Here is a 23319-nt window from a genome sequence, read left to right as displayed (position 1 = left end):
ATGTCCGATCTTTCTGCATGTTTATCATCACCTTCGGTTTATTATCATCATGTCATCGCCATTATCGTCGGTTTTATCTTGTGTTTTTTTATTATGTGCATTGCAAGATTTTAAAGTTGTGTTGAAAGGGATTTTCGGGGATAATGAAGTGATTTTTTTGTGCTGGCTCATTTCAGAACTTTATAAATGACGCGGAGATCTTGCTGGCATCTCCAAAGACTCCAGAAGGCCCTGGTGGACTATTTTCCACGGCTACCCCAGGGGTTATAGGAGCTCAGGAAGTTTACAAGTGAGTTTTTCATGAAGACAACAATAATTCGTTAGTTGTTTCACGAATATTGAGGCTCTACTTTAAACAATCTGTTTTTGTAGATCCGAGAAAGATCCACAAGAAATGTTGACTAAATTTTTCTCCATCTTTCGTGGATTTCGAGATATTGCGCAAGAATAGCAAAAAAATTAATTTCCATTGTGATTTATTATTTTTTCAGAGACCCCAGACAAAAACGATTGGCTGAAAAGCAGAAGCAACAGCTGAACGCTCAATTGGGAGAAGTACCCGAAAAATTGAGTTTTAAGGAAAAAATGAAGATGTTCGCGATGGAAACGGGCGAGGACGGCACCCCCAGGGACAAAGTGAAAATATCCCGTGCCCAACGGGAAATTGACAATATCGGAAATCCACTGAGTCCAAACAACAATAACAACAATAACACTAATAATAGGAGTTAGACGATTGATACGACATGTAAATACCTTCAACTAGGGAGAATGCAGTATTTTCTTTTTGTTTTCATTTTTATTTGTTATTTGATAACAAATCCAGAGTCTAAACAATATCAGTTTTGTTTGGATCCTCTAGCAAACGAGTTTACGTTGTTAATCTCTGTAAAATCTATTTCCAATCGATTTAAATAACCACGAATCACGAGTTGACGATATTGTTTTGTGAATAATTAAGACACGACGAGTTCAGATTATGCCTAGTTTATTAATTAACGTAGAAATTTAATAGTTATTTCAGAATTCACTTTTTTAACTCGATTTATTATTATAAAGACAAAGTAATCAAATTAGAATATATTTATTATGAATCAAACATAATATCTATATTTGATATAAACTTAAAAATACATTGAAAATAATTACATAGATCCATTGAAAAATTATGAAATTGTGCTAGAAATTCTAAAATTCTCGATATTGAAAAACGGAATAAAAATCAATATTTTAAACACTAAAAGAGAATAATCTCCACAAATAAAATATCACAGTGATTACGTGTTAAAAAATTCAATGAAATATCTAAATCAACATTCCTTGCGGTAAGGGAATATATTCTCATCTCATATTTTCAAAAACCTTAAATATTATCCTCAATATATGTGATATAAGAATAGGATTTCTGTTTATGAACGAGAGATTTAAAGAATTTCCACAGTTGATTTGATTAATCCATCGATAGGAAAAATAGTAGAATTGGTCCTAGATATAACGTCAATTATCTAATTAACAGATAACAATTCATTTTTATTATTATTTATTGCTATCTCCTTATAAGTTTAACAGCACCGAATAGTGATACGTTGAGCAGCTTGTTATCATACTTTTATATTAATAAATAATTGAGAGAATGTGGCTCTGGAGTGGTCTCAAGTGGACAGCCATAAGAGTAGAAATCTTTTAATGAACAAAATAAATAAAATATTGATATATTGTAGACGTAAACGATAATGAAAATTGTAGCCTTATCGATGTTATAGAGAGATTATTTTATCTCATACTAAGTGAACTTTGACGATTAAAAACTCCAACTTCAGCATGATTTTTATAACGAAAAATCCAAGGGGCTAATTTAGTGAAGTGAATTCCCTCCTTTTTATGTATAGCATATACTCATTGCACTATATTTTGTATTACTGTTTTTCATTGTGACGATATATCCGGGGGAAAAGGGGGGGAATCAAGGGGGATCATGTGACAGAGAGTTTGCAAAGCAACTATATCAATATTAGTACACAGTATATTTGATCATTAATGAATTTTTCCATATGTTATTAGATAAATAGAATTTAGAAATTGGTATATTTTTCAATTCATAACGTTGTGTAATTATTTTGTAAAAGATTATAATATTCCGAAGTGAACGAAATAAAATTCTCAAGTATTCATGAATTGTTTTGATGTCTAAAATGGTATATATCGATTTCAGTTGAGTACGTGGGAGTCAGTGAGTTATACCCATTGTATTGTGGATTACCGCGAAACGTAAACAATAACAGAACGACACATCCGAGAAAGACGATCGAAAGCAAACAGGCAATAATATTTTCAATTGACCAGTTGAAGAGAGTCAGTGAAAGAGGTAAGGTGTTATAATACTGGTGCCTGTGAAGTCTTTTTAAAATTATTTAAATCACTCATCTCTTTGTGCCTATTGTTTATAAGTAACAACACTGGATAACACAAATAATCCTCAAGTAGTTGATCGGGACGTACACAATTCACATCGAAATTAATTCAGTGCCATTACACTCGACATTTTGCAAATTCGAAACAAAAAGTGAAGTGTCTGTTTTACCCACGTGATTAGAATCATTCGGTAAAGAACTCCCGAATGTATGTGGTGCTACGAATTCCAAAAACTATAACGAAATTCGAGTTTTTTTAAATTTTCTCCGACATATAATAAGATTTTCGTTCAAACCTCTTGCCTAGAGACAATTAAATATAAATAATTCAATTAGGAATTATTTATTCATCTAGTTTTAGTGTTGATTGCTTTACTGGTGAATTAGGTTATGTTCGACTTCTCGTCAACATGCAGCTGATCTCGTGAAGAGTTTACGAGAAAATTGGAAGAAATTAGAAATTCGTGATTGTTGTGGAGTGATAAAAGGATTTACCCGTTAAAAATGCCAGGAATGGGAAAAGGAGGAAGGGATTGGGCCCTGTCGATGCTCAGGTCCTTGCCCAGGGTGTGTCTCCAGAACCTCCGGGCCAATCCAGGAACATTGAAGAAGGTACAAATTATCTATTAAATTAGAATTAAATTTTCGGAGAAAATTTATGAATGAGAATTCAATCTCTCGTAGACAAAAAGAGGAAGGGCTGCCCATGGAGGAGATAAGCATGGTGCAGGTAACAAGGGATCAGGGCAGAGGCAAAATTACATGAGAACTGGTTATGAAACAGGAAATATTCCCTTTTACCTCAGATTCCAGTGGGAGCCTTATTACAAGGGGCATCAGTAAGAATTTTTTCAAATCTATCGATTTCACTCAGTCAATTTCGAGTTGTGATTTGTAACTGAATTTTTTATACTTTTTTCAGTGTCAGGAGACAATATCCACCTCTGAGTCTTCACCAGCTGCAATTAATGATCGATACTAACAGAATTGATGCCTCGAAGCCAATAGATCTTTTATCTCTATTCAATACTGGGCTCTATCATCTCGATTTCATGCAAACTCATGCTGGAGTTCATCTCACTGATGAGGTACGTGAAATTCTCTTAGAAATAAATTTTCTGAATTGTTAATGGTCGCAGGGCAATTTTATTGAGTTGAATATTTCTAGGGAATCAATGATTTCCAAGCTAAAGTGAATATCGAAGTTCAATGGGCGACAGAACCAGTGATTGCTGCTATTGAGAAGAATGGAGGGATCATAACAACTGCATTTTACGATCGAGAGAGTTTATTTGCCCTGTCCGATGCTGAAAAATTCTTCAAAAGAGGTAAGACCAATTGATTAAATCAATTATTTGTTCTTTGCTCCAATAAAAGAGAACATAATAATAATTGGGTACACGAACGGATGGATAAATAATCTGGTGGAATGAATTAATGGATGTGTGGGGAATAATTATCTGCAGGTGAGCCAATTCCCAGGCGAATGCTCCCACCTTCAGACTGCCTGGAATATTATTCCAGTGCAGCAACTCGTGGATACCTGGCAGATCCAGATAAAGTAGCCTACGAGCGTTTGGTCCTTGCTCAGAAGTACGGATACACCCTTCCAAAGTACGAGGAGGATCCTGACTATGAGATGCTGTCAGAGAAAAAAGATCCGAGACAGATATTCTATGGGCTAGAGCCAGGGTGGGTGGTGAGCCTCAAGGACAAGGCCATTTTAAAACCCAAGGCTGAGTACCTCAGGGAATACTACGCCAATTAACATCCACCATTTATTATTACATATGTACAGTTGATAAAAAGTATATAAAACGATCACAAAACGATCTTATTACTTCATAAATTCAATTGGTGATATTTATCCATTAAAACGTTTCATATTAATTGATGAAATGTTTTTTTAGATTTTTCTCTGGATAAAAATTACCTAGATTGGCAATAATCCCGAGAGAGTCGAAGCTCCGGGGATTTTTCACTTGATAGCTAGGTCGTACCACAATTTTTCTCGTTTCACAACGTTAATTATCATCTCCTGGCTGACGGTCCACAGTCTCGAGGCCAGAGTTGAGTCCAGGGATATGCTCGAGGGATCACACCTAAAACAGTTGTTGAAGTAAATCCCTGTGGCTCCCTCGAGCTCTGGAGCAGTTGCGCAGAATACTGAAGTGCTTGCTGCTTGCTGGAGTGACTTTGTGAAGGGTCTCACCAGGGCAAAGAGGAATCTGTACAGCCAGGAGTAACGAGAGATCTCTGTCGAGACCATGTTCCCTGGTTTAAGAGAAATAAAATTGCAGTCTTATCGAGTTATTGGTGGGAGTAATTAATTCACCTGGATGACAACTGAAGACACTGACTGAGGGCCACCTCCTGGCTAGTTCCTGGGCGAATAAAATATTGCAGAGCTTCGAGTCGTTGTAGGAAGCCATCGACCAGTACTTGTAAGCTGGAGGAGAGAGGGTCAGAGGATGGATATCCTCAGGCGTTTGAATACTCGAGAATCTAAAATTTTCCTCAGGTTTTTATTTTATCCAAGGGATATCCTAAATTTAATTTATTTATTGGCCTTTTTGTACCTGTGAGACTCGCTCGAAACAATCACGACTCTTGGATTTTTACTACTCCTAATCGGATGCTCCAGTAGCAAAGTTAAATAGAATTGCGCTAGGTGATTAACTTGAAAAGTCGTTTCATAACCGTCTTGAGTCAAAGTGTATGGCATTGCAAATACTCCAGCATTGAGAATTAAAATATCGAGAGTTCTGCAATTCAATAATGCATATATCCTAATATCAATTATCTCAAACAGAAAATAAATATTTACCTGTACTTCTGCTTAAATTTCTCAGCGGCATCTCTCATAGTGTGCAACGAAGAGAAATCCATCTGCAAAATATCACACGTGGTGTTCTCTCGCTCGTTTCTTATCGCCTCGATGGCAGCCTCAGCTTTCTCCTCATTTCTACATGCAAAAATCACTGTGCAACCGTGAAAAGCTAGAGATCTGGCAGTCTGGAAGCCTAGGACCATTATAATTCGAAGGTGACGAAAAGAATCAATAATTATGAGTAATTGGATTGAATAATAAGCTGTAATTGATATAATTCAGTAATCAATCCACCTATTCCTGTATTTGCTCCAGTGACAATAGCAACTTTTCCTCTCAAGTCTCTTCCATGTAGGACAGCTAGAGCTGGTGTACTACCATCAAATCTCTGTCTCACTGGCTGCATAGGCTCTCTGTATTCAGTAGCAAATGCCAATCGTGGATCAGTGTACGTTGTCGTTCGATTTGTGTGATCGACGAAGACTATTTTTCCATCGTCTGACGTGCACTTTTCCCACCCAGGAGGAAGCTCTGGTAAAATTAATTAATTAAATCATATTTCAGTTTGTGATAAATTATTTTATGAGAACGGGGTACGTGATCGTTGGAATGGGGTAATAAGGTGTAATTAATCAGTAATTACCTCCTTCCACAATTTTTTTTCTACCAGTTCGTGGATGTTTCCACTGCGTCAATTTCGTGTAATGGCTAAATTGAAAAAATATCATTATTCCAGGAATATTTACAGTCGTTGGTACTCACCAAGACTCTGAGATCATAGATTCATTGCAGAATAATGAACGGAGAGAATGTGAATTATTCAGTACTCTTATTGTTTTCTATAAATTATCACAACATTGAAAATAATTCTAAAAGCAATATCAAAGAGAAATAATAATTCGGAGATTATTCATCAATTAAACCCCCAAAGACACGAATAACCCTTCAATTAATTAATTAATTAATCAGTTTTTACCAATCAACTGCGAGAGATTTTTTATTATTACGAATAAAATAACAAAAAGAGTTTAATGACTAAGCAGAATAATTCCTTATGAATTAATTAGTTAATTAATTAATTTAGAGACATTTTAGGATTTTCCCGTAGGAAAATTATTTTAGGATTAATATTGAAAGGACGAATAATTCGATTATTGTTGGCATAACAATAATTAGACGTTTGAGTAAAAATATAACCTGTAATTTTTAGTATAGAGCACTTACTTGACGTAATAAACATTTCCATCAAGTGTTGTCCTCTCCTCCCACCCAGGGGGTAATTCATCTTCACTATCTGAATCGTGTGAAATAGTCACCATTTTTCACGTTTTTAAATTTTAATTCGCGGATTTGTTTTCAGTGATTTTCGGTCGGTCATACCAGTGTCGACGAGTGTCGGTTTTTGCTATGAGCGCTGCTGATCGCGACTAGAATCTCTGAGAACTCGGAATTCATACCAGAACAATTATCTGAACGAGAGTGTATTACCCGGCAACATTGAAAAATCTAGTAATGGAATGAGATTTTTTCTCAATATCGTCGTTGTAACAATTGATATGGAATTGGACTCTGCAGGTGGCAGGATTCTTCATTGAATATCAATTTTTTAGTGTGAATTATGGTGACAGGACAGTCATAACCTGCAGGGGCTTTCGGAGACGAGGAAAGAATGCCGTTTATTCGGATTTATTTACATCGGGAATAACAGGATCGAGGAGATACTTCAATTATTGATCAAATACATAACTCAACAATGAGTAATGACAATGCAAAAAAGTCAAACCCTTGGAAAAACTTGTCAACGATATCCACTTTCGACAATGGTGAGTTCGATATTTCCCTTTACATAATTTCTTTCATGCATCTCTTTTCTTAATTATTCTGCAGTTGAAACAATTGCAATTCCTTCGCAATGAAGAATTGTCAAATTTTGTATTACGACTTATTTAAAAAATCCATTGGAACTCCTCAAATTCTAATTCTGGAAAAAATATTTTTCCTCTTATTTTAATTACAGGAAACAATTCTCGGATAACACGACGTCTTGAGGAAGCCCACGATGGTTCAAGTGGGGGGCAAATAGTGGGTCGTGTTGCCCCATCAACAAGTCTCCTCATCGAATCCCTCCTGAAGAGTATCTGCGCGATGTTCGAGACAGATCCAACCCGAAGGAACAAATTATACTTCATTTTGTGTGACAAACTCCACGAAATGAGACTGATCGACAGTTCCTACAACATGATGGAATTCGAGAGCATGAGGGGACAATACCAACAGGCCTGGTACAGACTAGTGGCTGTGGCAAGAGCTGCTGCTGGCTCTGAAGACATAATCGAATTTCCCAATTTGTCTCCAGATTGGTCTCGCTACGCCGTTGAATTCGACGAACGTGAGTTCATTGCCTCCGGGGGTTTCGGCACTGTCTATCGAGCAATTAATCGGCTCGATGGCCACGAGTATGCTATTAAAAAAATCATAGTCAAGTCAGGACGAGTGAAGAATATTCTCCAGCAACTGGAGGAAGTAAAAACCCTCGCTAAACTTAATCACACGAATATCGTGGCGTACAAGGGCGCCTGGATCGAGCACAATCTACCGCACTCACTCCTCCCCAGAACAAAATTCAAGGGCAAAAGGTCTTTGATTGGACGTATGTCCCCTGAGAGCCACTCCTGTGAGACTAGTAATCAATTAAAAAATAGCCGCTCCTCTCTTAATTCAGAGTCTCGTGGTGGTATGTCTTTTAGAAAATCAATTAGTCGTCGTAATCAGCGGGAGAGGGAGAGGTCTGTCAGCCACTGTGAAATCGTCAATCAACGATTTCAAGAATTTAATTCTGCGACTGATATTATAGGCAGAAGAATCAGTGAGAATGTCGATCGTGTGTCGAGGAATTCTGATGTTGTGTCTTTTAGAAATGATGATGGAGAGACTGATGATCGCAGTGTCAGCTCTGATAGCAGTGACATCGAGGAAATTCCGTCCCCAGATCATACAGATGCTGTCACTGACAGGAGGATCTGTCAATACAATTCCTCCAGAGTTGTAAGTATATCTTAGTCGACGTATGATTAATTCTGATCAAGCCATTAATTGTTTTTGTTATTTTTCAGAAATATGCAACAATTTATATTCAAATGGCTCTCTGCGAAAAAACACTGCGAGCTTGGCTCGATGAGAGATTAGAAGCCACTCCAGAACCTATTGCCACTACGATTTTAAAACAAATCCTCGATGGACTGCACTATATGCATTCTAGAGATATCGTACACCATGACATCAAGGTAAGTCCCAGAAAATTATTAATTAATTAATTGTGAGTGAAGTAACATTTTATTTTCAATTGTAAAATTGGAATTGTGTCGGTTTATAATTTTGTTACTGAAGTTATCACTGGATTATCAGTGGTGATAGCAGCTTTGATAAGATCCGGGGGATTCTATTGAATTTGAATTTATGATTTTAATTGTAGCCCAGCAATATTTTTATCGGGGCCATTGGTCAACGAGTGGAAATTCAGGTCGGAGACTTTGGATTGGCCTGTCCTCGTCAACGGGAGAGTCATCATCCCGTCTTCGGGACGGAATTGTACGCAGCACCTGAGCAACTCAATGGCCAGTGCAATCCAAAAGTAAAAAAATTTATTTCATCTTTTTGGCTTTATCCAGCTCATACGACTTCGTGCATTTCGGGGCATATCTCGGCACCCAATTAAAACAGAGAAATTCTGTCAGGACATTTTCCGTAGCTCTCATTCCACTCTAAAAAAAAGGCCATGACAAGAATATCGCTATCTCTCTTCGATTCCGAGATATTCCCCGATAACTCACGCACTAAGAAAATCGATTTCTCTCAAAATTATCACGAACTCTTTATAATTCAATTTTCTGATTCTAGAGTGATCTCTACAGCCTAGGAATTGTTATATTCGAGATATTTTTTCCCATGAAAACGGGAATGGAGAGAAATTCTCTGATAAATCAATTAAAATCTGGAAAAATGCCGGAGGAGTTCGTGGAAAAATATCCAAAATGGGTAAAATTCATTAAATCGGCACATTTATCTCCTCTATTTACCCTCAGGATAATACTTATTATTTTCCCAGGCCGACACAATAAAACGACTTCTCCTCGTCGATCCCATCAGGCGCCCCTCAGCCACCGAATTATTACAGAGTTTGAACGCCGATAAAGACTCGATTATTGCTGAATTGACAGATACGATCAAAGAGAAAGACATTATCATCGATAATTTGAGGCTGGAGATTGAGGAGCTCCGACACAGGCTCGATAAAATCGAACCCACAGTGAAAGCACTCGAGATGCCAGAAAAATAGAAAGATAATTTCCCCAAAGTTAAGAGAATAAAATAATTTGTATATACGCAGCGGAAAGTTGGCGAAATATTATTAGCAACATTTTTTATACTTTTAGATTTTTAAAACGAAGAGAATGTATTATTCAGTATTTTCTAAGGGACGAGAGAATAAAATTCGACTGGTGAGTCATATGAAGGAAATTCTTATATCACTCTGTTTGGAAATTTTATTTTCAAAACAAACAAGAGTTGCGAGTGTTTTGGCGGATTGCTCAAGTGTCTGGTGTTATTTACATCGGAGAAGCCGAGTGGTTCACAGTAACGGAAAGGAAATCAATGAAACGTGAAATAATCGAAACTCGAGATTTAGTTTTTAATAAATATCTCGGAGTCTTGGGGAGATAGAACAATTTTTATGGGGACTTTTTTGTAGAGCTGAGTGAGATCTACAAAAAAGTCCTCTACAAATTTTTTATTTGGCCCTTGAATTCTGAGATATTCGGGAAAAATGCATATTTGAAAGTTGAAAAGTGAATTTGCGGAGTGAGATTGACGTGTCATCGTTATCAGTGAATCGTAGCCCACACGACCCGACGCTTGAATGATATGAAAGTCTCGATTCACTCAGTCCCGGGACTGGGGAGAAGGTTGTTCTAATTATCTCATTACACCAGTGCAAGAGAAAATGGATTACACGAAATTTTTCGCGAGGAGGAGCAATTTCCGGAGGGATAATCTCATCAGGCGATTGAGTAAGTGAACAATTCAATTATTAACAACTCCCACTACTAATTACATTTTTTAAAAACACATATTTTCCAATTAAATTCAGCAGTGCATCGTCATTATTAATTATTATTAATGTTATTCAATTGATGATTGAATTCAAGATAATAGAAAATAAGAAGATTACTGAAAACATTTATTTATTTTTAGCAAAAGTCTATTTGCAAAATCCTGGATCGATTAATTTAGCATCTGGAATGCCCAACTCGACTCTCTTTCCATTTAAAAATTTATCAGTTACGTGTGGAGATAAAACAATTACTTTATCTGAGAAAGAAATGGGGGATGGACTGCAATATGGACCGTCCCAAGGGTAAAATCCACTAAATTAATTAAAAATCCATTGAGATTGTAAAAAAAATTGCACAAAATAATTAGTACCCCTCGGACTGTTGGAAACATTTTTATCATGCGTGACCCAATTATCATTAAATGTTATCATTAATGAGGGACGATAGAAATTGATAAAAAAATCTCAATTGCTCTAGATATTTTCCTCTGATAAACAAATGGAGAGATTTCCAAAGCCGATGGCACAGTCCCCCGTTTAAAAATTGGGATGTCGCGGTTGTTCCTGGATCTCAGGATGGATTTTACAAAATTCTCGATCTCATGATCGATGAGGGGGATCCTGTCATGGTTCAAGCGCCTGCATATGCGGGAACAATAGCTGCAGTGAGTGAAAATTGTAACTGTAATTGTAATTGTTAACTGAAAAATACGATAAGTGCATTTTTTCGAGACGAGTCTTTAGTGGATATCTCAGGATTAAAAGGAGATAACAATATTCTCATATCAACCTTTTTTCCAGATCTTATCTTTCTCTATAAAAAATGTTTTTACAAAAAAATCGCTATGTTCCTTCGACTCCGAGATATCATCGAAAAACAGACCTCGAAAATAATGCGCTTTGTTAATTATTCTCCCTCATCATTATTCCAATCCCGCAAATTATTTTTCAGGTACACGCGATGAATCCGGAATACATCGGAATCCCCCAAGACGCAGACGGAATAATTCCCGAGGAGATCGACCGAATTTGCAGTGCACGACAAAACGATAATCTCAAATTACCAAAAGTGAGTTCCATTAATTAATTAATTAATAAATGATAAATTGGTATTAATTAAATCATCAGTCCAGGACTTCCTCTAGAAATTCGATATTCTATTGGAACTCTAGAGGATTTCATGATTAATACACAATAAATGGGAACGAATTGTTAATAATTAATATAATGATAATTAATTATGTAATTTTATCATGCAGGCACTTTGCGTGAATCCAATAGGTGCGAATCCCACTGGTTCTGTTTTGACAATCGATCGAAAGAAGGAAATTTACAAGCTCGCCCAGAAATACGATTTTCTCATAATCGAGGACGACGCCTACTATTTCGTTCACTTCCTGGATCACCAGCCGTCATCATTCCTGTCCATGGACACCGATGGACGAGTCATTAGATTGGATTCGTTCAGCAAAATCGTGAGCTCGGGCCTGAGACTGGGAGTTATTACCGCACCCCAGGAAATCATCAACAGGATAATCGTCAGTCTTCAAAATACTGTCCTTCACGCGTCGTCTTTATCACAGGTGATAATTCAATCTAATCATTTATTTTTGATACAAAAATTCTGCATTGGCTTCTTTGACTCTGATTGTTCCAATTGTAAATCAAGAAATGCAGATAAAAATTTTGGAGACAAAGAAAATTAGGACGAGGGATTCATTAAATAATTCATTAATATTTTTTCATACATTTTTTATTGCAGATTTTGATGTTCAAGCTTTTGGAGGACTGGTCCTCTGAGGAATTCGATAGTCATATAAAGAGAGTTCAGAGTTTCTACAAGTGTCAACGAGACTTGATGATCAGATCGATGGATAAACATTTGAAAGGTTTGCAATTAATTCTTTATTTAAAAAACAAACAGATGCAACTCCTCGAAACACAAAATCGAGTGCCGAGGCCCTGTCTCATTAATCACATTAATTACTCAAGACTCGATTGCCAGGAGTAATTAATTTGTATATTCCATTATTTTATGAATTTTCAGGCTTGGTGGAGTGGTCGGTCCCCAAGGCCGGAATGTTCGTCTGGATTAAACTGAATACGAAGAAAAATTCCCTCGATCTGGTCATGAAGGAATTAATTCCCAACGGTGTCTTCATCATCCCTGGAAGTGCCTTCGATTACGACAGCCCCCAGTCCGATTCTTATCTCCGTCTTTGCTACAGTTTCTCTACAGAAGAACAAGTCGACAAGGTACGTCATTCAATCTCAAATAATTTTTAGTAGCTTTAAATCTTATCATTTCTACAGGCAATGGAAGTTCTTGGTACAATTCTCCGTCAATCAATAGGTAATAATTGATTATCCAAATCTATTGCCTTATTAATTATAATATTGATTATCAAGTTCTATCAATTTTTATTATTATTATAAAATCATGGATATCATAGGAAATTGATGTTCGGTCTAAATTTGAGATGGTAAATATTTTTTATCAATAAATTCTATTTTTAATGTGCACTAATATGTTTTTATTTGTTTATTGATAATTCTTTCGTGCGTGCCATCACGTACGAAAATTTCGAGACCCTCGAGAAATCGATTGGGGCAAATCACGCCCCATAAAATATTCGATTAAAACAATTCACCAGATAATACTGAACTCCTGCCATCGACAAGTGCCCGATTCTCCTCAGGATTTCCAGACGTTCAATAGATTTGCGCTTGCGCTCAATTCCATCATCTCCACAGGACTCAGTTAAATGTGGCTGTCAGCTCTGTCCACCGGGGAATCCGTCATTTATTTAAAATAAGGTGAAGTGAATAATTATTTATCACAATTATCAAAATCATATACCACTCGGTGTTGTTCAGCATGAAAAATCCCTGAAATTCAGGTATTGTGTAAATAATTACTCGGATGTCATTGAACCATCGATTAGTTCGCAGAAGTGTTCCATGGTGCTCTTTGTTATACCGCGTTCCATTTTTTTATTTAACAATTCCACTATTATTAATTATTAGAATTTATTTTCCATTTGTAAAGTGAGAAATTTGAAGTTTATAGAATAATTTGAGGAATTTTTAATTAAAATTCTAATGGATATTAATATAAATTTAATGAAATTGATCAATTGAAAAAAAATTTTTTGGTGATAGGTATTAATGGGGAATTCTGTGGAAATAGTGCATGTCATGATTTTCTGTTCAAAATTATTTCTTTCTCCGAATCTTGCGTATGCGCTGAGATTTGTAATGGTGAGGGTTCAATAGAGCCAGATCACACGCGGATAATTATTATAAATAAATATCTCCCCGGGAGACACGCCATTACAGTTAACGATGAGGATTAATTTTGCAACAATACAATGTAATTAATATTATTGTTATTATTATTATTATTTTGTAGATGACCACAACGGATTTGCCGGGAATAATGATGATGAATGACTCCAGTTGCGCCATTTGTGGAATAGGTCCACCCCCAAATTTAATTCTGTCGATTCCACCCCCGCCGATTCCCTCATTTTTGCAGTATGGATCAGAGGTTCATTCACAGAATGGTCTACCCATCGTCGGGGCTCAAGTCAATGGGACACTCTGCAATCATCATTGCGATTGGAAAGTCGATGGGGTGCAGTACGTGGAAATGCCCCATCAAGGTAATACCAATGGTAATTCTATCGATTATAAAATAACATGCCCAATTGACGATTTTTTAATTTTATAATTGAGTTGCAGGGAATTTATTCGATGACACGTGGCTGTTGATTCTTATTCTGTCATGCGTGGGAATAATTGTCGTCAGTGTACTTTTAGTAATTGTCCTGTTGCGGTGCAAATTGTGAGTTAATTTATTAATGATTAATGATATTAGTGTTTCGGACTTGCAATAATTGTGGATTGATGCGATAGAAATTTCAGCAATACCAGTCAAAAAGGTGGGACTATCTCGATGCCAGCGGCAGCAATAACTCAACCAAAAAGTGCGCGCATTCAGAATGAGACGGTTTTGTATCCGTGTACAGCTGATGGCATGCAGGACAGCCGGATAATGTGGGCGACATTAACACCACGAGGGACGACACGACATTATCTCGAAGATCATACGTATGAAACTGTCGGGAACGGCATGACGCCGAAACGCACTTATCCAACGGCTCCAGTTGAAAATGTATGTATCTCGAAAACTATTGATTTTAGAAAGAAAAGTTGAAGGACTTTTTTGTAGTCAATTAAATTTCTGATGAAAAAACTCTTCTGATATTTTCTCCTAAAAGCAATAGTTTGGAAAATTTATCGATATATAACACAATGAATATTTGACTATATTTTTTTTTATTAATGAATCAATCATCGTTTAATTGCAGATCTATATCGAGCCGCCGGTTCCTTCTCCGGTGCGATCCACTCCCAAGGAGGAAATCGCTTTCGACAACACAGCATTCGTTGATTATGAAGAGCCATTGTCAATCAAAGCGGAGTATTTTCAATTGAATGATGTATTAGAACCGAACGACACGGGTGAGTGATTCTCAGAATTCATATTCTATCGAAAAGTCGAACTATCCAGCTCATGAGTGGTCTGAGGAGAAAAAGTGATAAGAATTTATAAGTGAAGAATTTAATTCCTGAAAAAAATGCTATTCAACATTTTCTCGTAAACTCAATACCTACGGAGATAATCAAACATTTCAAAAATAATAACAATTTATCGAATCCTCTCTCTATCTCGAAAACAATCGATTACAGAAAAAAAATCGACTTGAACTTTTTGTAGACAAATGCATGATCTACAAAAAAGTTTCATGCAATTTTTTTTGTCAGATTACTCATTTTGCGGATAATTCGATTGCAAAGAGACTTATTAGGAAATAATTTTCGCAAGTGACACATGTCAAAAATTTTAGAGCTCTATGGCTGTCAAAGGGAGACATTCCGACCCCGAGTGAGTTCTCCAACCAGAATAGAGCACCCAAATCTACCGCCCCTGAATCTTCACCCCCACAGCCGTACAATTCGCAAGAATTCAACAATTCAACAATTTGGTGGTGAAACCATTCTGAGAAATAGCCTAGCACTAGCCGCTTACACCCCAGACATATAAACATTTTTTTAATCACAGTAACAATCACATTTTTTTAATAAACAAACGAGAGATTGAATGAATGAGCGGATACCATTGACACAAGACAAAGAGCATCCACAAAGAAACATCAATAACAATAATTGATTACTGGCAAGTGATAAATTTTATCAACTACAAATTTAACGTAAATATTAAATAATTTCGAGTTCAATGATCGAGTGCATGGGGATAACTATTATCGGGTGACTGTTGAACTATTGTTTTTTGATATTTACCAACGATTATTCACTCTATCCCAATATGACTATAAATTTCATGTTGCTATGTGTAATCGTTACAATTACAAGTATTATTACCAATAAAAACATTAAATATCGATTGAAACATTTATTCTTCCGTCATATAATATCTAAAAATGTGAAATGTACGATTAAATTTCAACGAATTTTCACCCAAAATTCGTTGTAAAGAACAAAAAATCTTCATTCATTGAATGAATAATCTATAATTAATCAATCAATTTTATTTTAAGGATTGAACAACTATGAAATAGATTGATTCAGATATCCTATTCTATTGAGCGGTTCGATGCTGTCATCATCGTTTGCATTCTTCAGAGAAATAGTGACGACATCCGGTGGATCGATGACTCCGAATGATGATATAAAAACGTTGAGAATGGTTACGAGAAAAACACCGATTACAGTCCAATTATTCGCCCTGTTCGCCCTGATCACCTGATCATCCTCTTTGACGTCGTAACGGCTGTTCCAGATTAATCCAATTCCCACGGCAATTTGAAGTGAAAGACTCATGCAAATCATCACCAAGGAGGCTAGATAGAACGGATGATTCTTCGAGCCCAGGACGTATCTCAGCTGATTGGCATTGGCGGAGATGAGAGCCAGGTCCATCATCCCCTGGGCGAGGGTTTTCTTCTGCTGATAGACATTGACGTCGAATGGTACTTGGGGTATTGCGCCGTTGGAGGGATGAGGGGTGAAGGGACGTGGGGGAAGAAGACCCTCGTCTATTCCTGGCTTTCCTGGGGGCACCAGGTCGTCTACTTCTGGACCGTATGTCGGCGGTGGATTGAAGGTGTTGTCTGTCTCCAGGAGTGGAAGTGATTGACGATTTTCCGTTGATCTTCGATTCGACAGCTCCAGCTCGTCGTCGATGTAACTCATCACTGCGTCGTCGTCGTAGGGACGACCTGGGGAATCTTCCCGATTCATTAGTAACCTGATTAACCACACTGTTTGGATTATCTTCAAGGCATTTGGGACTTCATTCGACGATTCGGAGGTAAAACTGATTTTTGATTGTTTATTTGCGGAATGTTGCATTTGAATCGGAAATATTTTTTCTCGATTCAATGAAAGGTTTCATAAAAATTTATTAATAACAAATACATATTTATTTGGTATTAATAAATATGATCATTTAGACTTCCGAGAATATTTTTTTCATTGCATGGAAAGAAATTGATTCGGCCAGCGGAAATTTCAATTTTAACTTTTTTCCGAGTTTAGAATTTTATATAATTATATATTATTATTATTATCGAAAAATCTTCAGAGAGGTGGGATTCACTGGGGTTGAGAATCAAAATTGAAAAATGATTTCGAGAAAAAAAATTTCCAAAGTCTTAAGATATATCTCAAAAAGTTTTACCTCATTGCTACAGTTTTTCATTTACTTGTCTAATTATCCAGCTCATGAGGAAAATTCCTTCAAAATTGCTTGGAATCCTTCATGCTCGAGAGACGTTTCCTTGAAACACTTGAATCATGAAATTCCCACGTGACAAATTAATTTTCAAAACCGTTATACGAATTTCTGCAGTAACTCTTTATTTTTTATCATTTGACATTCAATTTGGGATTAATTTTTAATTGAAATTATTGTTCTTAGTGGTTAGAGTGAGGAATGGTGTTTATTGCTGTGCGTGTTAATATTTACTGTCTTTTAACTCTGGCATCAAGGCCATCAGTTCAGGTCAGTGTTGGAGGGAGTAGAGTCAGATGGTGATTTTCATCATCAATGACGCATTGGTGCTCCAGAGTACTCCCACGGCCATTCAGGTCGTTTTCCATAAATGGGAAATTGTTATTTTTGGCCCTCCAACCGGAGACAATGTTGGAAATATAAATAATGTACTCTGGATTTCAAATGCACGCGATAACCATTGATGTTATGTATAATACGATATATTGGATTCATACACAAAAAAATATTTTAGAATTTTATCGCATGTTTATGGGAATTGTCATTTGTTTAATGGAATTGCTCATGCTCATTAATTATTCTGTTCTTTTGGTTTTCATTGTTACTGAATATAGGGAAGATCAAAATTTTCATTTTCGAGAATGTCACGATAGCCTAATGGATCGGGCGTTGGACTCGTAGTCACAACATCGCAGGTTCGAATCCGGCATCGGCAAATTTTCGGTTTTTTAGACGTTTTCTGAAATTTTAATGTTATAGCCTGAGTTTTTCTGGTTTTCATAGTTTTCAAAGTTCGAAGGATTTCAAAATGGAAAGTCCGTTGAAATTCAGAAAATTAAAAAATAATAAAAGATGGTCTATTGAAGATTCAGCGGAATTTGAAAATTCTCAAAAATGTTGAAGTATAATTCCGCGGAGATGTGGAATTCCTCGACTGGTTGCATAACCCTGAGATATCGAACCTCGTTGTCAAGTAAACAACCCCGGAGCCCACCCCTGAGAAATTCCTCCAGTGATGCTCCACTCGGCTGTGATAAATGGGTCAATCGGTGCTCAGATGGAGACTCAACTCTCCAAAAATTCTCTCCAGAGTGAGTGAAACTGTCTCGTGAAAATGAACTCTCGTCAGAAGTGTTGCCTCCACTGTCCAGGAACTTGGGTATCATCACAGATCAGGAGAGAACACACGTGTCGGCTGCCAACGTACATCAAAGGGAACTTGAAGCTGTCGTCTCTCAAGGAATTTGTGGCGGGTGAGGGGGAGCGACAGGATAGACTAGTCCGAAAGGACTCGGCAAATACCTCGGAGAAGAGACTGATGTCCAGAGGGAACTCCGTTTACGACAGATTCGCGATAGCCAAGAAATTTCACGCGGAGAATCTCGAGCACCAGCCACTGCCCGATAAAGTCGATGATTCGGTGTTCAGAAATGTCAGACCTGGTCGGGCAGGTCTCCACAGCAAATCATCGCCTGTTTTGACGAAAATCGATCAAGGTAATGTAATTAATTTGTCTTCACATGCACGGAATGAATATGGATTACAAAAAACATTAACTGATTTAACTTGTTTTATTCATTTGTTTGGTTCTTTACAATTGTTATATCCGGCACAACAAAATGGAAAATTGAACTGGAGCTCCAGGTACGAAAGGGCACAAAATTCGTACATCGCTGCAGTACGGTCCGAGTCTCGGATGTAAAGTTCCCACAACGAACATGGACTTGGCGATTTGTTGGGAAGCGCCAGTCGACCCGAATTACGAGCCGACGTGGCCGGTGCACATAGACGGTTCCGACGGAGGGCCAGCACCAGCAGTTTTCGCTTTAGTGCAACACGAACCCGGGGACGAGAAGGCTTTCAAAAGCCCAGTGGAAAGGTTTGAGGCGAAGTTCATAAATGTGAAGGGCAGCAGTCGAAGGGACGACCCGACCTGCGACACCTGTCATGCAAACGAAACCAACAACGAACTCTGCGAGAACTTCGATGGAATACATATCTCCGATGAGTCCGACGACAATCGACTCGTGAAATCTGCAACCTACGGCTGCCCGAACCCGAGGAAACGACAGCCTGTTCATCTGCGGAACTGCGTTCCCTGCCACTGCCGGGGTGAGAGATTCCGGAGAGCCCGATATTCCCATTCGGCTCCTCATCTCGGAGTCAAGAACGTTAAGAGGAACGGCCTTCCGTCCAAGAACACAGTTCCACGACCCAGAACTCCGTACGCCAAACGGAACTTTTGCATCGACACTCTCACCCCTCCGTTTACCATCGTCGAGGGTTCCAGGGATGCCGATTACCCGGAGCATTGGAGACTCACATCGGTTTATCAACAGTCCTATAGAAATCCGAAGAACCAGTGAACGAGTTAAGGGTGAGTGAAGATTTAATTATTAAAACAAACGCTTTCTTTTCTCTACGGAATTCTATTGAATTGGTATTGGAACTTTGTAGGAATTCGGTCAATATTTTATGGAGAAAATCGATGTCTCCTCAGTTATGGCTGTAGAACGTTTCTGAAACTTTATCATTTCATTTCGGAAAAAATATTTGGCGGGAGAATAACCTATAAATTTTTGTTTTTCGGTAGGAGTTCTTCACAAAAATTTAGTAGTCACTTTTCTATAGATTTTTGTACATGCATAATTTCTCTTGAAATATTAAGTATTAACTCTAATAAACTCCAATAGAATTCCTTATAAAAAGCGTAAGAGTTTTCCATAGAATTTTCTCGTAAAAAAATTGTTATACGATTAATATTATATTTTTTGCAGTGTTAATTACTGTGACGTCGGACACACTATAGAATAATTATTAACACAAAAAGTTGACATAATCATGTCGTAATGAGTCTATAACATATTCTAGTGAATTATTTTTATTCATTTCAACTAGTGATATAAATTTTAAACGGGGTGTCAAGAGGCATTGAAAAAAAAATGCTATCGAAATAAAATCAATAGTTTTCTATAGAAATAAATAATCAAAAATTCTCTATCTCGGTTTTCGACGATTTAATCTGGTGAGGGCGAGTCTGTGAAGTCGATTCAATAAGTTCGTGTGTGGTGTGAGGATCGACAGGAAATCTGATCGTTTTAATATGGAAATCTCGCACAACTCGACGGCTATTACATCTACAAGAGATTTTTCGTGATCTGCTATGAGTGAAATCTCGCCGAAATGCGAGCCCTCGGAGAGTCGGAGGATTTCTTCTCTTGAATTCTTCATCACTGCAACTGTTCCGCAGGATACATAATAAAGTGCATCTCCAGTACTTCCGGATTTTACTATCGAGTCATTGGGTAAGTAGATTTCACTTTTGATAAATGTAATGACTTGGGAGAGAATCGAGGGAGGAAGTTGCCGCAGTAAATTTACTTTCGCGATCATTTTTTCATATTCGTGGAGCAATAATTCCTGCGGACATAATCGGGTTGTAATTATTTCTATTATTTATATTAAAAATTGAATTAAGTCGTTTATGCATTAAAAAAATTAATGGATTTCTGTGGCACCTCTCGTAAATTCGGTGAAACTTGTGAAATAATCATCTGATCCCTCTCAATATTTTTCTGATAAAACTCATAATACTTGAATATTCTCTTTTGGATGGAATAAGGAAGTTCTTTATGTTTCATGTACTCGTAAAATTGTTGTCTTTCTCCGACGTTTCGTTTTTTTGTCGAGTCGAAGGTTGCCATTAGCTGCAGCAATTGTGCTGAATATTCATAATTAATAATAACATTGTTCATAATTTTTTAATTGCAGAAATGGTGTACCTAGGACATAGATGAATCCAATCCTCCCGAGGATCGTCAAAAATAGATTCAGGATTATGTCCTCAGTCGTATCGACAGGGAGATAATGACTGGAGCTCATTAGTGCGGTTGTCGCTCGATTTAATGAGCTTATGTACCTCTTCAGGATTGTGTCCCTCTTCTTCATGTAATCGGAGGATAGCCACGATCTTTTCACAACAGGTACGAATAAAAAATAATGCAATAAAAAAAAACTTGACCTTTTTTCATTTGACTAATTTTGTAATTGTAATTTTCAGAGTGCACCGCTGATATCTCGGGAAAAACACCAGTTCGGACTCCGAAAATCTACAGAATTATTTTTCATCCCTCACCGAGATGTGTCGTGCTCCCAGGTTACTCTTCCAGCTGCCAGCGGTATGTACAACTCCAGGCACGTCGCCCAGTGGAAAGTTATGATGGCAATTATTAGCATTCCAATTATTTTTGTGTTTTGAAGTGACATTTTGTACACCTGGAATAAATAAATGAATTTATCTTCATTTCGCCTTTTTTTATTTGTTTATTTCACCTTACATGACATAATTGTCCAGTAGACTCCAGTAAATTCCTAATCCTGATTATTTTCAACATATTCAATCCAGTCCAGTACCAATGAATATCACTTCGGATTGTGCAACAGCTGGAGATTACGTAGACCAACTCAAATGGAAATCCAGAGAAAAAATCCAGTAAAAAAGAGGTCGTCAAATATTGCCTAATAATGATAACAATAACAACAATAATTATTATAATAATAATATCTCCTCGGTGTTCATGTTACCCTGATACTTTTTCAAAAAATTCGAATTTTCCAATTTCAGTGAATACCTCTTCGGCGTTTATGTTCTCCTGATACTTTTTCAAAAAATTCGAATTTTCCCGATTTCAGTGAATAGCCTTTCGGCGTTTATGTTCTCCTGATACTTTTTCAAAAAATTGGAATTTTCCCGAATTCAGTGAATACCTCTTCGGCGTTTATGTTCTCCTGATACTTTTTCAAAAAATTGGAATTTTCCCGATTTCAGTGAATACCTCTTCGGCGTTTATGTTCTCCTGATACTTTTTCAAAAAATTCGATTTTTCGCGATTTCAGTGAATACCTCTTCGGCGTTTATGTTCTCCTGATACTTTTTCAAAAAATTCGAATTTTCCGATTTCAGTGAATAGCTGTTCGGCGTTTATGTTCTCCTGATACTTTTTCAAAAATTTCGAATTTTTTAACTTCATCATTATTATTATTATTATTATTATTATGTGGAGGATGGTAGGGGTAATTATTTAGCCGTTTAATTATGATGAATTAATTATTTATTGTACTGACGTCATTACACAGAATTGGTTAAATCCTAGAGAATTTCTGACAGATGAAATTTCTCCATTGGATTTTTACATAAATACGGTATAAACATTATTTTATTAAGACAGTCAGGTGAAGTAACTCACTGGCTGATGCACTTCTTCTCCAGGAGTACTGCTCCAGTGGTGGTGTCGACGTATCCTGTGAAGAAATTGATGATAATGTCCATTGAAAAGACGAGATTTATTATAAGAAGTAGATATATCCAGTCGTCTTGGCGCTGGAAGTAGAACGTCAGGAGGAATGGCACGAAAATCAGGCAGATCAGGGTGTAGAACGTGATGAAGGTGCTCCAGAGGATCGTCACTCGACTAAAAGGGTGGAAAACGCAGATGAAATGCCTCAAGTGCCTCTCAATCTCGTATTTTATGCTCGCCGAGCTCTTCATAAACAATCTCGTCGTTGCGTGATGCTTCGAGAGTATGCAATTTTTCACTATCCATTTTTTCAGTCTAGGTATGCCACCATTTCCAGGAATAAGGGATTCCACCTCTTCTATTTCGGCTGGCAATTGGCATTTATGGATGATCGGATTGACCTGCTGAATAAATAGTAGGTCCAAAATGTGTTTGTGTTTTTTATTTCCCTCTTCAGTATTTTATTTTCACCCTTCGGTCTTTCGAGGTGGAGCCGGGCAGCAATTCCAGCAGTGCCATTATGTATTTGAATATTCCACAGTCTCACAGGGGTGAACATCCGTCGATTACACTGAAAACATTTGAAAGATATTTTGAGATGATTTGTTTCAGAACTATATCGAATTATATTATTATTAGAATATGCACTCGAATAATTCAAAGCTATTTTGAGACGTGCTAAAATCTCAGTGTAAGTCCCCAAAGTCCCAAAATAACCTCAACTGAAAATTTTTTTGAAAATTTTTTGAAAATTATTGAAAATTTTTTTGGAAAATTTTTTGTTGGAAATGATGGAGAATCGTATTCCAGGCGGGGGTGAAGAGTCTAGGGGGGGTCCAAATTTCAAG

At 37.1% G+C, this 23319-nt stretch overlaps 8 protein-coding genes across 29 annotated transcripts in view; 6 read left to right on the top strand and 2 right to left on the bottom strand.

Annotated features, from left to right (window-relative positions):
• Positions 1-1194, top strand: part of cno (adherens junction formation factor afadin) — a 51742-nt gene extending 50548 nt beyond the window's left edge. For all 6 annotated transcript variants that reach the window (XM_011313304.1, XM_011313306.1, XM_011313303.1 and 3 more), the window contains 2 exons: positions 177-289; positions 492-1194. In XM_011313304.1, coding sequence (XP_011311606.1) covers positions 177-289; positions 492-732 — 354 coding nt within the window. In that variant the 3' untranslated portion in view covers positions 733-1194. The remainder of the gene's footprint in view (positions 1-176; positions 290-491) is intronic.
• A 40-nt stretch (positions 1195-1234) lies between these two features.
• Positions 1235-4279, top strand: mRpL15 (mitochondrial ribosomal protein L15). Its single transcript, XM_011313290.1, has 6 exons — positions 1235-2082; positions 2213-3023; positions 3096-3250; positions 3334-3499; positions 3580-3739; positions 3878-4279. Exons 2-6 carry the CDS (start codon positions 2916-2918, stop codon positions 4177-4179), a joined length of 891 nt encoding a protein of 296 aa, XP_011311592.1. The 5' UTR covers positions 1235-2082; positions 2213-2915; the 3' UTR covers positions 4180-4279.
• An 85-nt stretch (positions 4280-4364) lies between these two features.
• Wwox (WW domain-containing oxidoreductase) lies at positions 4365-6652 on the bottom strand. Of its 4 annotated transcripts, none has more exons than XM_011313293.1 (8): positions 6466-6622; positions 6004-6010; positions 5885-5949; positions 5536-5772; positions 5239-5434; positions 4991-5176; positions 4747-4916; positions 4365-4685 (listed from the first exon to the last, which is right to left on the bottom strand). In XM_011313293.1, the coding sequence occupies exons 1-8, from the start codon at positions 6524-6526 to the stop codon at positions 4390-4392; spliced, it is 1218 nt and encodes a 405-aa protein (XP_011311595.1). In that variant the 5' UTR covers positions 6527-6622; the 3' UTR covers positions 4365-4389. The 4 variants fall into 4 exon arrangements, with proteins under 4 accessions (XP_011311595.1, XP_011311596.1, XP_011311597.1 ...); XM_011313294.1 differs by having other exon boundaries at positions 6004-6080; positions 6466-6552; XM_011313295.1 differs by lacking the exon at positions 6466-6622 and adding an exon at positions 6439-6461 and having other exon boundaries at positions 6004-6080.
• Positions 6653-6973: 321 nt separating this feature from the next.
• LOC105271627 (eukaryotic translation initiation factor 2-alpha kinase 1-like) lies at positions 6974-9765 on the top strand. The gene is made up of 6 exons (XM_011313296.1): positions 6974-7064; positions 7259-8286; positions 8355-8525; positions 8714-8872; positions 9139-9276; positions 9347-9765. The coding sequence occupies exons 1-6, from the start codon at positions 6995-6997 to the stop codon at positions 9575-9577; spliced, it is 1797 nt and encodes a 598-aa protein (XP_011311598.1). The 5' UTR covers positions 6974-6994; the 3' UTR covers positions 9578-9765.
• An 857-nt stretch (positions 9766-10622) lies between these two features.
• Positions 10623-12718, top strand: LOC105271650 (kynurenine/alpha-aminoadipate aminotransferase, mitochondrial). Its single transcript, XM_011313337.1, has 7 exons — positions 10623-10657; positions 10833-11019; positions 11307-11423; positions 11614-11937; positions 12117-12243; positions 12402-12610; positions 12668-12718. Exons 1-7 carry the CDS (start codon positions 10623-10625, stop codon positions 12716-12718), a joined length of 1050 nt encoding a protein of 349 aa, XP_011311639.1.
• Position 12719: 1 nt separating this feature from the next.
• On the top strand, positions 12720-15933 carry LOC105271628 (uncharacterized). 6 transcript variants are annotated; one of them, XM_011313302.1, is made up of 6 exons: positions 12720-13171; positions 13767-14019; positions 14099-14201; positions 14282-14531; positions 14728-14881; positions 15268-15933. In XM_011313302.1, the coding sequence occupies exons 2-6, from the start codon at positions 13767-13769 to the stop codon at positions 15462-15464; spliced, it is 957 nt and encodes a 318-aa protein (XP_011311604.1). In that variant the 5' UTR covers positions 12720-13171; the 3' UTR covers positions 15465-15933. The 6 variants fall into 6 exon arrangements, with proteins under 6 accessions (XP_011311604.1, XP_011311603.1, XP_011311601.1 ...); XM_011313301.1 differs by having other exon boundaries at positions 14273-14531; XM_011313299.1 differs by having other exon boundaries at positions 14093-14201; positions 14273-14531.
• Positions 15934-15949: 16 nt separating this feature from the next.
• On the bottom strand, positions 15950-17723 carry LOC105271622 (ninjurin-1). 6 transcript variants are annotated; one of them, XM_011313281.1, is made up of 2 exons: positions 17121-17723; positions 15950-16688 (listed from the first exon to the last, which is right to left on the bottom strand). In XM_011313281.1, the coding sequence occupies exons 1-2, from the start codon at positions 17123-17125 to the stop codon at positions 15989-15991; spliced, it is 705 nt and encodes a 234-aa protein (XP_011311583.1). In that variant the 5' UTR covers positions 17126-17723; the 3' UTR covers positions 15950-15988. The 6 variants fall into 6 exon arrangements, with proteins under 6 accessions (XP_011311583.1, XP_011311582.1, XP_011311585.1 ...); XM_011313280.1 differs by having other exon boundaries at positions 15950-16701; positions 17146-17723; XM_011313283.1 differs by having other exon boundaries at positions 15950-16668; positions 17121-17722.
• On the top strand, positions 16664-21477 carry LOC105271623 (uncharacterized). 4 transcript variants are annotated; one of them, XM_011313288.1, is made up of 6 exons: positions 16664-16751; positions 17789-18670; positions 18819-19551; positions 19952-20479; positions 20946-21157; positions 21235-21477. In XM_011313288.1, exons 2-3 carry the CDS (start codon positions 18289-18291, stop codon positions 19538-19540), a joined length of 1104 nt encoding a protein of 367 aa, XP_011311590.1. In that variant the 5' UTR covers positions 16664-16751; positions 17789-18288; the 3' UTR covers positions 19541-19551; positions 19952-20479; positions 20946-21157; positions 21235-21477. The 4 variants fall into 4 exon arrangements, with proteins under 4 accessions (XP_011311590.1, XP_011311588.1, XP_011311589.1 ...); XM_011313286.1 differs by having other exon boundaries at positions 18819-20479; XM_011313287.1 differs by having other exon boundaries at positions 16671-16751; positions 18078-18670; positions 18819-20479.
• The last annotated feature ends 1842 nt before the right edge of the window (positions 21478-23319 follow it).

Source organism: Fopius arisanus, unplaced genomic scaffold, assembly GCF_000806365.1.
Source record: "Fopius arisanus strain USDA-PBARC FA_bdor unplaced genomic scaffold, ASM80636v1 scaffold00115, whole genome shotgun sequence".
Classification (NCBI taxonomy): domain Eukaryota; kingdom Metazoa; phylum Arthropoda; class Insecta; order Hymenoptera; family Braconidae; genus Fopius; species Fopius arisanus.
This window is presented reverse-complemented; position numbering and strand designations above follow the sequence as displayed.